This window comes from Pan paniscus, chromosome 21 (assembly GCF_029289425.2).
Source record: "Pan paniscus chromosome 21, NHGRI_mPanPan1-v2.0_pri, whole genome shotgun sequence".
In the NCBI taxonomy this organism is placed as follows: Eukaryota; Metazoa; Chordata; class Mammalia; order Primates; family Hominidae; genus Pan; species Pan paniscus.
In genome coordinates this window covers 56,366,471-56,380,516 of record NC_073270.2, presented here as the reverse complement: position 1 = coordinate 56,380,516, position 14,046 = coordinate 56,366,471, and the positions used below count along the sequence as shown (strand labels likewise).

At 54.3% G+C, this 14,046-nt stretch overlaps 1 protein-coding gene and 1 pseudogene across 4 annotated transcripts in view; one reads left to right on the top strand and one right to left on the bottom strand.

Moving 5' to 3' along the window:
* The window catches only part of RIPOR3 (RIPOR family member 3), a 107,441-nt gene that overhangs the window by 62,009 nt on the left and 31,386 nt on the right, over nt 1-14,046 (top strand). For all 4 annotated transcript variants that reach the window (XM_063601223.1, XM_063601224.1, XM_008968198.4 and 1 more), the window contains exons 2-3: nt 636-754; nt 11,514-11,660. In XM_063601223.1, coding sequence (XP_063457293.1) covers nt 636-754; nt 11,514-11,660 — 266 coding nt within the window. The remainder of the gene's footprint in view (nt 1-635; nt 755-11,513; nt 11,661-14,046) is intronic.
* Nucleotides 8,217-11,501, bottom strand: LOC117977240 (large ribosomal subunit protein eL36-like; annotated as a pseudogene).

Below are 14,046 nucleotides of genomic sequence, written 5' to 3'. Positions count from 1 at the left end.
CTTGCTGTTTCTGGATGACACCAAGTCCCCTCATGCATCCTGGCCTTTGCCCAGGCTGTTCCCTCGGCCTCAGACACCCTTCCCCTTCACCCCACGTCAGCCTTCCTACTCAGCTCTTGGGCGCCTCTTCATGGCTGGGTCAGATTCCCCCTGGGACCCCCATAACTCCAGCACGGACTCTGTATTGTAACTGTTCGGCAGTAGGTGGGCCTCCCTGCTGGGCTGGAGCCCTTGAGGATGGGGGGACTTGGCCTGCCTTGCAGAGTTCACCTGTGTTAGGTGCTCAGGGAGGGCTGGAGGAGGGGAGAGGAGAAGCTGGGGGGGTGAGAGGGCTGTGTTCAGGAGGTGCTGTCCCCTTGCTCTGGGAGGCAGCATTGCCCGGCACTAAGGACCTGAGCACAGAGTGCAGAGTACAGACACCTGGGTTCAAATTCCGTTCCCATCACTGTCCCCCATCAGGTCCCCTAACCTCATGGGACCTCAGCTTGCTGACCTGTGAGCGGGGCACAGTACCAGCCCCCACAACACTCTGGGGCCACTGTGAGGTCTGTAGGTGTTGGTGGAAGGTGGCTGGCCTGCGGACGGCACTCGCCGGATGGTGATGCCAGGCTGACTCTCCTGTCCTCTCCTTGCAGGTGACCACCATGTCGGTGAGGTTGCGGTTCCTGTCCCCTGGGGACACAGGGGCCGTGGGGGTCGTGGGCCGGAGCGCCTCCTTCGCAGGCTTCAGCAGTGCACAGAGCCGGAGGATCGCGTAAGTTCCCCCCGTGTCCTGTTTCGGGGTGCAGGGGCGGGGCTTGTTAATGGTCTGGGGAAGGGCAGGGTCATCCTCCTCCTGCTGCCAGAGACCCGAAGGCCCATTCTCAGGCCGGCTTGCAGCCTGAGAGAGACAGAGAGAGAGAGAGAGAAAGAGAGAGAGAGAGAGATTGAGATTGAGAGAGAGAGAGAGAGACAGATTTTCTTGGTGTTGGGATAAACCTATCATTTCCTTGAAACCTGAACAGTTATCATTTCAAAGTCTCCAGAAGTTGATCTGCCTGAGCTTAGCAGGTCCACTTGGCAGATAAAAAATCTGAGGCTCTGGCTGGGCACAGTGACTCACGCCTATAATCCCAGCACTTTGGGAGGCCGAGGCAGGAGGATCACTTGAGCCCAGGAACTCAAGACCAGCCTGGGCAACACAGCACAACCCAATCTCTACAAAAATTTTTTTGAAAAACCAGAAAATCGGGCTGGGCACGGTGGCTCATGCCTGTAAACCCAGCACTTTGGGAGTCCAAGGCGGGCGGATCACTTGAGGTCAGAAGTTGGAGACCACCCTGGCCAACACGGTGAAGCCCTGTCTCTACTAAAAATGCAAAAATTAGTTGGATGTGGTGGCACATGCCTGTAATCCCAGCTACTTGGAAAGCTGAGGTGGGAGGATTACTTGAACCCGGGAGGTGGAGGTTGCAGTGTACCGAGATCACACCACTGCACTCCAGCCTAGGTGACAGAGCAAGATGCCATCTCAAAAAAACCCACAAAAACACCAAAAAAGAAGAACCAAAAAACCAGAGGCTCAGATAGGTGGAGCCACTGGCCCAAGGTCACACAGCAAAACTGGCCCAGGGTTGGGTCTTCTACGGGCGGGGTTGGGAAGGAATGTTCTTCCTGTCTGAAAGACTAGGCAATGGGGCCACCTCTTCTGGCTCTGTGACCTGGGGCAAGTGACCTCACCTCTTCAGCCTTGTTGTCTTCATCTGAACAATGGGAATTGTGGGTGCACCCTGCTCACGGGGCTGTCGGGAAGGAACCACGAGGGAGGCAGGGCCAGCAGCCGGTGCAGCTGGTGCTGTGGGGGGTTATCGGATGAGGGAGCAGGCTTGGCACAGATGGGCCTGGGGGGCAGCATTGACCCTGTGGCTGAGTTCTCTGGGGGTGCTGGCCGGGCCAGGCCCTGCCTGCTGCCCCGTCCTGTGTCTCCTCCGGCTTTAGGTACTAAGTCCCTGGGAGGAAGGTTGTTTCTGCTTCTGGAGGCCACAGCCCGATGAGCTCAGGCCTGCTGCCCCCTCGCTCCAGGGCCTCATGCCAGGCACTGTGCAAGCCCCCAGGGAACCATTTACGAGCAGGCAGGCCTGGGGACTGGGGCAGTTTATCGACATCCTGAGGGGGCCAAACCTCTGTCTGTCTGAGCCAACAGGGTGGGCAGGTCGGGGTCCCCAGCCAGAGCAGAGTGCAGAACCCAGTAGGTCAGTGAGTCAGTCAACAACAAAATCCCACCATGCTCTTCCCCGACTTGAAACCCTGCAAAGATTCCCATCCTACTTAGAATAAACCCAGCGCCCTCCTGGCTAGAGGCCCCTGGGACCTGGCCCCAGCAGCCTACCTCCCTCCCCTCCCGGCCTCAGGGCCTCAGCACATGTGTGCCCTCCCCCTGGAGCTCCCACCCCACTCCTCCACCTCCAGTTCCCGCTGAATCACCTGCAGGCATTGGCTTCCTGCTAGGTCCTGGGGGAGGACCCCTGAGCTCCATACCAGGCCAGGTCCCTCCTGTGTGTGCTCCCTGAGCTCTTTCCCAGGGGCATTTGCTGCTGGGATAGGACCCCACCTCCACCCCCCTGAGGTCAGCCCTCCCAGCTCACTAACCTTTCCCTGGGGGCTCCCTTCCCGTGGGTGCTGGTGCCGGGACCCCAGGGTTAAGATCCTGGAGTGTCCCAGCTGGAAGCACCTTAGGAATCCCTGTTCACGCAGCAGATATTCATGGAGCACCTACTCTGGCCCTGTCCTGGGCTCTGGGGACAGACCCAGGCCCTACTGTCCTGGGAGCTGATGGCAGCAAACAATAAGCCAGTGATAATTGAGACAGATCCAGCTGGTGGCAGTGCTGTGAGGGAACTGAACTGAGGGTGGGGGAGGGCACCCATGGTCTCCTGGGAGAGCCTGACGAGACAGGGGCATGGGGAGTGGAGGCAGGAAGGGACAGAAGAAGTGGATCTGCGCGTGTGCAGATGGGGGTGGGCCGGGAAGCCTTCGGCGGCGGGAGGCAGCAGCGAGTGCAGATGTCCTGGGTGGGAATGAGCTTTAAGGGACAGAAAGCAGGTGTGCGGCTGGCATGCGTGACAGCAGTCAGGAAGGGAGGAGGACCCTGCGGAGCCTCATGGGCTGCAGTGAGGCCTTGAGACACATTCTCAGTCGAGGGGAGCCTGGGAAGGGTTTAAGTTGATGCCCCAAGACGAGAAGTAATTTGACCCAGGCTCCAGAGCAGTTAGTGCTCAGTGCCCCAACTCCAAGCCTCAGAGAACAGAAAGAGTGGGTGCTGCCTGAGAAAGGCACACAGCAGGCACTCCATAAGTGCTGCAAAGAGGGGGTTAAGTATAAACCGGCCAGGAAATGATGCTGTTTCTCAACTTAACCATTTCTGAGCTGCCTCTTCCTGGGCTTTATCAGAGTCCCCCACTTTCTTGCAGGGGCCTGTAATCAAGGCTGGGAAGGTCAGCTGTGCGGGTTACCTGGCCAGGGGGCCATCCGGCCCAGGTGACCCTCTCCCAGCTGTGTGCCCTGGAGTGGGGCTGGTCCACTGAAGCACTGTAGGGACCCTTGTGTGGTCTGGAAGGAGGGGTAGGGTCTGCAGACCCTGTACCCAAGGGCGGCTTCATGAGTGTGTAGCCTGTGCTCTGTACTTTGAACACTCTGCTGTTGTGCTCTAGAAATTTTTGTGGGTGTCATTCTGTCGCCCAGGTTGTAGTGCAGTGGTGCGATCTCGATTCACTGCAGCATTGACCTCCTTGGTTCAAATGATCCTCCCACCCCAGCCTCCCCAAAATTTTTTTTTTTTTGAGACAGTTTCTCTCTCTCGCCCGGGCTGGAGTGCAATGGCGCAATCTTGGCTCACTGCAACCTCCGCCTCCCAGGTTCAAGTGATTCTCCTGCCTCAGCCTCCTGAGTAGCTGGGATTACAGGAGCGTGCCACCACGCCCGGCTAATTTTTGTATTTTTTTTTTTCTTTTGAGACAGAGTCTTGCTCTGTTGCCCAGGCTGGAGTGCAATGGCATATTCTCGGCTCACTGCAACCTCCGCCTCCTGAGTTCAAGCAATTCTCCTGTCTCAGCCTCCTGAGTAGCTGGGATTACAGGTGTGCATCACCATGCCAGTTAATTTTATTTTATTTTTTTTGTATTTTTAGTAGAGACAGGGTTTCACCATATTGGTCAGGCTGGTCTCGAACTCCTGACCTCAGGTGATCCACCTGCCTCGGCCTCCCAAAATGCTGGGATTACAGGTGTGAGCCACTGTGCCTGGCACCAAATAGAAATTCTTAATACAATTTTTTTGTGTGTGTTTTGAGACAGAGTCTTGCTGTGTCACCCAGGTGTGCAGTGGTGCAATTTAGGCTCACTGCAAGCTCCACCTTCCAGGTTCAAGCAATTCTTCTGCCTCAGCCTCCTGAGTAGCTGGGACTACAGGCATGGGCCACCACACTGGCTATTTTTTTTTTTTTTTTTTTCTTGAGACAGACTTTTGCTCTTGTTGCCCAGGCTGGAGTGCAATGGCACAATCTCAGCTCACCATAACCTCCACTTCCCGGGTTCAAGTGATTCTCCTGCCTCAGCCTCCCGAGTAGCTGGGATCACAGGCATGTGCCACCATGCCCAGCTAATTTTTAGTAGAGACAGGGTTTCACCATGTTGGCCAGGCTGGTCTGGAACTCCTGACTTCAGGTGATCCACCCACCTCGGCCTCCCAAACTGCTGGGATTACAGACATGAGCCACCGCGCCCGGCCCAAAATTCTTGATAAATTTTGAATAAAGAGCCTTGCATTTTTATTTCGCACTAGACCCCACAAATTTCACAACTGGCCCTGCCTGCAGCTCTCCTCCTGCCAGGTCTGTGGGGGCCTCTGAATGTCCTGCATCCATGGGACATGTCCCCTCAGGCCCTAGAGGGGAGCTCTGCCCAGAGAGTGCCCCCACGGTAGGCCTCTGCCTCTCGTTGGCCCCTTCCTGGATTCCTGGGATCAGCTCTTTGGGAGGAAGGAGGACAGAGGTGATCCATCCACTTGACACCAGGGCTCGCTGGCCGTCAGCAAGGGTCCCACAGTGTCCAAGTCCTAGTCTAGGAAAGACAGCCCTGATGGCTCTAAGTATCTCAGACCCCTCCTGTCTCCCATCTGATTGTCAAGGATGCCAGAGGATGCTGGGCCTGGGCTGGTTCAGAGGGTCCCTGGGCTGGTTCAGAGGGTCCCTGGGCTGGTTCAGAGGTCCCTGGGCTGGTTCAGAGGGTCCCTGGGCTGGTTCAGAGGGTCCCTGGGCTGGTTCAGAGGTCCCTGGGCTGGTTCAGAGGGTCCCTGGGCTGGTTCGGAGGTCCCTGGGCAGCCCCCACCTGGCCTCGGCCTCTGCGGCCCCCTTGTGTGAGGGCAAGGAAGAAGCTGCCCACACCGACGGGGAAGCGGTGCATCTATTTTTAACTTCCTGTCTCCGTCGAGCTCCCTGGGGTCTGAACCCTTGGAGCCAGGGCTGGAGCCTGATTGGGTTTCAGGCCCCACCTTCTGGCCTTGTTCCCTGGTAACCCGAGCAGGCCGAAGCGCAGCCGCACTGTCAAGGCAAACAACCTGGCAGGAGGGCAGGGCTCTGCATGGAGAGGGTGGGCTGATGCCCCTTCTCTTCCCATCCCCACCTTGACCCCTACTCTGGCACCTTGAAACCCCTTTCACTATAGACAGGGATTTTTACTCCACAGTCAGATGGCTCACTCGGGGAAGTAACCTGGTGGGGAAATTTTATACTAAGGTGTGAATGATTGACATAATAAGGCCATTTCCCAAGAGCTGGACCTGGGGGGTGGGAGGATAGAGAGATGAGAGGATAAACAGAGAGGATGAAGGAGGAGAGGGCCAGGCCCCGATACTGTCCTACTCTGCCCCAGTTGACAGGCATGGTTGCCCTTCCCCCTTTCCTGCCCCTCCTCAGCCAGGTCTCCCTCCCCCAGGTGGTCAGGCAGGTACTCCCCGAGCCAGGAGCCACTGGGACATCCTCCTCAGCTTGGGAATTCCTCTGTTGGGATGGCTAAGAAGTGTGGGTGTGAAAACGAAATAGCAGCCATTACGTTTCAAGGAGAGGAGGCTGGAGAAAGAGGCGGCTCATATCCAGCCCTGCCTGCGATGCTGTCAAGCACACAGACTCTGGAGCCCGAGGCGAGTGATGCAAGTTCAGTTTCCTGGACTGTACCAGGGGGCCTGACCTCAAAGACTGTGTCAGGAGGAATGAGTCCATACATGTAAAGCACCAAGAGCAGGCCAGGTGGGCGTGGTGGCTCACGCCTGCAATCCCAGCACTTTGGGAGGCCAAGGCAGGCGGATCACTTGAGCTCAGGAATTCAAGACCAGCCTGGGCAACATGGTGAAACCCTGTCTCCACCAAAACTACAAAAAATTAGCCGAGTGTAATTGTGCACTCCTGTGGTCCCAGCTACTCAGGAGGCTGAGGTGGGAGGATCACTTGAGCCCAGGAGGCGGAGGCTACAGTGAGCTGAGATCACGCTACTGCATTCCAGCCTGGGAGACAGAGCAAGACCTTGTCTCAATTTAAAAAAAAAAAAAAAAAAAAAAAAAAAAAAAAAAGCACTGAGAGCAGAATTTGAACTTGGCAAGTGCCGAGTGCATGCCTGTCATCATCACCAGGCACCTGGGTAAATGGTTGGCTCACGTCCTTGTTGCATGGAGTCTTCACCTGAAGCCTGTGCAGTCAGTCCTATAATTGTCCCGCCTGGAGGCTGGGGGCAGGTGCAGGACTTCAGCCCGGCCCTGTCTGCCTCCAGAGTCTGCACTTGCAACAGCCGAGTACCAAGGCCTCTGCCAACCACACCAGGCAGAAGGACTGCTGTAGCAACCTCACGTGAGGGCTGGGGCCGGCAGGTTGCACGTGCCCGTCTGGAAGCTTGTCTGGCATGCCAGGGGCTGTTTAATATTTACTGAGTCCTCCCAGACCTGGTGAAACATCCGGCCCCAGAGGCTTTTCCTGCCCCGGCTTCTGTGACACCTGGGCCAGACATGCTGCCTGATTTGGCCATCCGGAGGCTGCATGTGCATCACCTTCCCCGGGTGGGCGGGCTCTCAGAGTGGCCACTGAGCCTGTCCTGTTGAACCTCACACAAGGAGCACTAGGCTCAGAGCTTTCCCGGGAGCAGGTGCATCCAGGTATGGCTGCAGCAGCGAGGGTATAAGGTCCCCAGGTGGATGGAAGCGGGGCTGGGCCAAGGGTGCACACCTGTTGGGGGCTGGAGGCAGGAGCTGGGAGTGAGTGAGCTCCTGCAGCCCCACCTCTAAGCTCCTGCCCCACTGCCTGCTGCCCACCTGCCGGGGTCCCTAACCTCTCAGAAACCTGCCTTTTCCCAAGGCTGCAGCCCTGACTATCTCTGCCAGCCTGAAGATGGCAACCTTGCGGAGGGCCCGGTTCAAGAGGTGGGTGATGGGGCCTCAGGGAGGGCAAGGGGAAGAGGGAGCACAGCCCCTATGGGCTTTGGAAAGCATCTCTTAACATTAAATATATACAAATGGCCGGGTGCAGTGGCTCATGCCTGCAATCCCAGTACTTTGGGAGGCCAAGGTGGGCAGATCACCTGAGGTCAGGAGTTCAAGACCAGCCTGGCCAACAAGGTGAAGCCCTGTCTCTACTAAAAAAAACAAAAATTATTGGGTGTGGTAGCAGATGCCTGTAATCCCAGCTACTGGGTAGGCTGAGGCAGGAGAATCGCTTGAACCTGGGAGGCGGAGGTTGCAGTGAGCAGAGATCGTGCCACTGCACTCCAGCCTGTCGAAAGAGCAAAATTTCATCTCAAAATAATAATAATAATAATACCTGTCTCCTAGGGTGGTTGTGAAAGTCGAGATATTTCTATAAAGCCCTTAGCGAGCTGCTGGCGGCAGCAGGTGCCCCCAGTTACTTAGGCTCATGTGTTCTCACTAGGCTCCTGAGGCCCTTGGGCTTGTGGTGTCAGCTGTTCAGCAGCCCAGTAGCCCTGGCCTGAGCTTAGTTTCTCTGCTCTACAGAGACATTACTTGTCATTGTAAAGGTGTTGGAAGCTGGACTTTCTCTGGGAGCTGCCCTTCTCCTCTCACACATGCTGGGTCCCCAAAGCTAGAGAGGCCCCGGGTCCAGGCCCCTCTGCAGACTCCCACTTCTGCCTGGGTCAAACCTTGCTCCTTGCGTCCACTCCCAGAGCATACCAGGTCCCATTCTCCACCTTTGCTCCCTCTGTCTCCAGCTGGGAATATCCAGGGGTGCACTCGCTGTCCCGCTCTGCCTGCAGGGGCCAGGATCTCTCTTCTGTAATCCCCTTGGGATGCTGTATTTTCCCCCGTTCAGCTGAGCTTAATATTTACCAAACACCTAATATTTTCCTTTTTTTTCTTTTTTTTTTTTTTAAGGCGGAGTTTTGCTCTTGCTGCCCAGGCTGGAGTGAAGTGTCATGATCTCGGCTCACTGCAACCTCTGCCTCCCGGTTCAAGTGATTCTCCTGCCTCAGCCTCCCGAGTAGCTGGGATTACAGGTGTGCACCACCACGCCTGGCTAATTTTTTGTTTAGTAGAGATGGGGTTTCACCAGGTTGGCCAGGCTGGTCTCAAACTCCTGACCTCAGTTGATCCACCCACCTTGGCCTCCTGAAGTGCTGGGATTATAGGTGTGAGCCACAGTGCCTGGCCTGCACCTAATGTTTTCTAAGCTGTGAGCCAGGGGAAAGATACAGATAGGATGTGATGATTCTAACAATAGCTTGCATGTAAAAGGTCTCCTTTGTGCCACATTTTGGGCCTGGCATCTAATAGAATTCTCAGCACCACCCTCTGATGTATTATGTGGTCCCATTTTACCAGTGAAAAGACAGAGGCTTGGGTAGTGTGTTGTTAATGTAGAGGTGAAGTTGCTTTGATAAAAGGACCCCCAAAATGCAGGTGCTTACTTGAGATTGGTTATTCCTCTCTCTCTCTCTCTGCAGTCCAGAGCCAATGGGTGGATAAGGGCATGTGTGTGTTGGGAGGTCTGCTTCACAAGGCTATTCAGGGCCTGTTCCTTCTCTCTTGTTGCTCAGCCAGCTTTGGGGGGTGGGTTGAAACTGCTTCCCGCATACCATTATTCCCGCCCCTGGGAAGAGGAGGAGTTGGAAGAGAAGGGCCAGTAGTCCCCTATAATAACTGATGCTGAGCCAGGCGCGGTGGCTGACACCCGTAATCCCAGTACTTTGGGAGGCTGAGGCAGGTGGATCATTTGAGGTCAGGAGTTCGAGACCAGCCTGGACAACATGGTGAAACCCTGTCTCTACTAAAAATACAAAAATTATCCAGGTATGGTGGTGCGTGCCTGTAATCTCAGCTACTTGGGAGGCTGAGGCAGGAGAATCGCTTGAACCAGGAGGTGGAGGTTGCAGTGAGCCGAGATTGCGCCATTGCACTCCAGGCTGGGTGACAGTGAGACTCCATCTCAAAAAAAAAAAAAAGAGAACTGATGCCAAAGTTAGATCTCAGAGTCATTTCCACCATGTCTCTTTTGTGAGAATGTTGTCATTAAGTGATACCTGGTGCCAGGGTGCCTGGCCGATGGCTTTAGAGGGCTAAGAGCAGAATTCAACACATCTGTTGGTGAGGAAAGGCTGCATCAGCCAGCCTGGTCCTCAAGCCTCATGGATAAGTTATGGGATCCTGAGAAGAGGCTTAGATGCCAGGGAAACCAGCTCTGTGCTGTGATGAGGGTGCCCTGGCCTTGTCCTCCTGTAATCAGTCTTGAGATGCTGCTACATCTCTAAAGGTTGAGGGACCCAGCCATCACCACTGCAAGGCAGTTTTTAGGATCATCCAGTCCACACTCCCAACTCCAGCTGGCTTAAGCTAAAAAAGAGAGCCAGTTGGCTCATGTAACTGCAAAGTCCATGGGCAGGTTCAGCTTTAGACAAAGCTAGATCCAGGAACTCACTGTCATGGAGATTTGGTCTGACTCTGTTTGTTCCTCTCTGTGTTGGCCCCAGTTTCCCTACATGGTGGCAAAAGGAGGAGGCTGAAAGTCCCAGGTATATGTTCCCCAGGTTAGCAATGCCAGGGGAAAAAACACTTCTCCCTTCTGTGAATTCTGAACTCCTGGCTGGCTACTGGCCAGGCTTGATCCCCATACTTCTTGGCCCAGGGGAGCAGAATATGTTGACTAATGCAGGCCTGGAATGTGGATTTGCCAAACAATCCTGTGTGCATGTGTGCATGTGCAAATGTGTGTGTGCATGTTGATTGGTCAGGCTACCTTTCCCCCAAACCACAAGTATAAAAAGCAGAGCTGGGGAGGTGCCCCAGAGGAAAATTGAGGTGCTACTACTAGAGGGAGGGGATGGATGCTGGGCAGGTAAAGCCAACAGATGCCACCCCAAGGGTAAAGCACAGGACTATGACTTGGCCTCCCACACGGCATTGCCTGCACAGGCAGAGCATGCTGATCAGAGAGCATTGGCATTTGGGCTGCTTGACTGTATTTCTTCCTGTAAGTTCATTTCTGATACCAGATTTTTATTACCGTTCTTTTTTTTTTTTTTTGTCAAGCTGTTCTATATTTCCGGGAGAGGGCAGGGGAGGGGGCTCAGTCTTTCCTGGCAGTGGCTTTCCTCATGGCGGCCAGGACATTGGCTCAGCTCCTCCTGCTTCCTCTTGGCGTGGATGTGTGTCCCCACCCTTTCCTTGATGAACTTGAGGGCCTGTTTGTCCTTGGAGACCTTCAGTAACTCCATAGCATGCTGCTTGTACAGGGCAAAGCCACACACCTCCCGGATCATGTCCCGCACAAACTCAGTGTATTTGGTCAGACGCCCACTGCAGCGGCTGTGCCTGGGCTTGCTCACGTTCTTGGTCACCTTGTGGCCCTTGTTGAAGCCCATGGCCATAGGGTAGTGCAGAGCCATGGCTGCTGCTCTCCAGTGGCAGCCATGGTGGAAAAGCTTTATTACTCTTCTTTTGATCCTCAAATCTAGGCTCCTTATTTTTATTTATTTATTTTTTTATTTTTTTAAGACTGAGTCTCACTCTGTCACCCAGGTTGGAGTGCAGTGGTGCAATCTCGGCTCACTGAAACCTCCACCTCCCGGGTTCAAGCGATTCTTGTGCCTCAGCCTCCGGAGTAAGTGGGATTACAGGCACGTACCACCACATCCGGCTAATTTTTGTATTTTTAGTAGAGACAGGGTTTTGCCATGTTGGCCAGACTGGTCTTGAACCCCTGATCTCAGGTGATCCACCCACCTCAGCTTCCCAAAGTGCTGGGATTACAAGCGTGAGCCACCGCACCTGGCCCAGGATCCTAATTTTACAGATGAGAAAGCAGAGACCCAGAGAGGCTCCATAACTTTCTGGAAACCACACTGCTTGGTGGTGATGGGGGTGGGACTGAGCCGGGTCTCCTGACTCCCTGTGGCTCTGGTCACTATTTCCAAAGTGCCTGCCCCTGGGGAGGGCTTTGTCAGGGCCCTTCTCTGACTTCTCTTCCCCTCCAACCCTTCTCACAGAAAGTCCATCAACAGGAACTCCGTGAGATCGCGAATGCCTGCAAAATCCTCCAAGATGTACGGCACACTGCGGAAGGGGTCGGTCTGTGCAGACCCCAAGCCCCAGCAGGTGAAGAAGATCTTCGAAGCATTGAAAAGAGGCCTCAAGTAAGGCTGGGCTGTGTGCTGTCTTTAAGAAGTGCATTCTTCTACCTCGCCTCCTCTCTGTCTCTTCCTGGGGAAGCGTGGATGGGTCTTGTCTACAAGAGGTGACAGGTTAAGTTCCTGGTCATTCGTTTAGTAAGCAAGTATGTCAGGGTGCAGCCGCGTGCTCAGCCCGGTCCTTGGGCACTGGAAACCTGGCAGTGACTAAGGCAGGAGGACTCTGATCTTGTGGAGCACGCACTGCAGAGGGGCAGATTCAATGCAATCAATCAAGAAGCAATGCAATCAATCATAGGACTTCCACCTGTGCTGAGTGCAATGAAGAAAGGTAACAGAGAGACAGTGAGTCGAGGGCCTCGGCAGACAGGCAACAGTGTGGGCAAAGGCCCCACAGTAGGAGCCTGCACTGTGAGCCCACACACGCAAGAGGTCAGGGTGGTGGGTGTTTGAGTGAAGGACAGACTTGCTCAGAGACCAACTGATGAGCTCGGCCGAGGCCTGCACAAGAAGAATGAGTCACTCCACAATTTTTTTTTTTTTTTTTTGAGATGGAGTCTCGCTCTGTTGCCCAGGCTCAAGTGCAGTGGCACAATCTCAGCTCACTGCAACCTCTGCCTCTGGGATTCAAGCAATTCTCCTGCCTCAGCCTCCCAACTAGCTGGGACTGCAGGTACGCACCACCACAACTGGCTAATTTTTTTTTTTTTTTTTTTTGAGACGGAGTTTTGCTCTTGTTGCCCAGGCTGGAGTGCAATGGTGTGATCTCAGCTCACTGCAACCTCCGCCTCCTGGGTTCAAGCGTGAGCCACTGCACCCGGCATAGCCTCCTTATTTTACAGATGAGAAAGCAGAGGCTGAGAGTAGCTCTTGCCTTAGCCTACTGAGTAGCTGGGATTACAGGCACCTGCCACCACGCCTGGCTAATTTTTTGTATTTTTAGTAGAGAGAGGGTTTCACCACGTTGGCCAGGCTGGTCTCCAACTCCTGACCTCAGGTGATCCGTCCATCTCGGCCTCCCAGAGTGCTGAGATTACAGGTGTGAGCCACCGTGCCCAGCCAATATTTTGTATTTTTAGTAGAGACTGGTTTTCGCCATGTTGGCCAGGCTGGTCTTGAACTCCTGACTCAAGTGATCTGCCTGCCTTGGCCTCCCAAAGTGCTGGGATTACAGACATAAGCCACTGTGCCCAGCCCACAAATATTTACTGGGCTTACAGAGTGCCAGGCCAGGGGACAGAAGTAAACTAAACACACAAAATCCCTACCTCCCGTGGAGCTGACTCCTAGTGGGGGAGAGACAGACAATATACAATACAGAAAAGAAAAGTACAGAGAATATCAGATGGTAGTAAGGGCCACAGAGGAAAACAGGCCAGGGTAAGAAGGCAGAGGCAGGGAGGGTTCATTTTAAGTTGGGCAGTTGGAAGGAAGGCCTTGCTAAGAAGGTGACATTGGAGCACACACCTGAAGGGGTGGAGTGAGCCGTGCAGATAATGGGAAAAGAACATTCCAGGCCAGGGTAGCCACATACACAAAGGCCCTGGGGCGCAGCAGGGAGGCCAGCGTGGCTAGAGCCAAAGGAAAGAGGATGAGGTTATGGGGCAATGGGGACCAGATGACAGGGGGCCTTGTGGGCCAAAGAGTGGTTTCTGGAGTGATTTTCCCCAGATATAGTGGTACTTAGACCCTACATTCTCTCCTACTTACGCCTTTTTTTTTTTTTTTTTTTTTGACACGGAGTCTCACTCTGTCACCCAGGCTGGAGTGCGGTGGCGCGATCTCACTCAGCTCACCGCAACCTCTGCCTCCTGGGTTCAAGCTATTCTCCTGCCTCAGCCTTCTGAGGAGCTGGGACTACAGGCATCTGCCACCACGCCCGGCTAATTTGTTTTTGTATTTTTAATAGAACGTGGTTTCACCATATTGGTCAGGATGGTCTTGAACTCCTGACCTTGTGCTCCACCTGCTTTGGCTTCCCAAAGTGCTGGGATTACAGGCATAAGCCACCATGCCCAGCCCCTACATCTCTTATTTATAGATGGGGCACCCCAAAGAGGAACCAGAGTCAAGTAAAAGTTGAAACCAGGCCAGACACAGTGGGCCTGTAATCTTAGCACTTTGGGAGGCGGAGGCAGGCGGATCACGAATTCAGGAGTTTGAGACCAGCATGGCCAACATGGTGAAACCCCGTCTCTACTAAAAATAAAAATTAGCCGGCGTGGTGGGGCATGCCTGCAATCCCAGCTACTCGGGAGGCTGGGGCAGGAGAATCACTTGAACCCGGGAGGTGGGGGTTGTGGTGAGCCAAGATCGCGTTATTGCACTCCAGCCTAGGAGACAGAGCAAGACTCAAAAAAAAAAAAAAAAAAAAGGGACACCACCTTAGAAT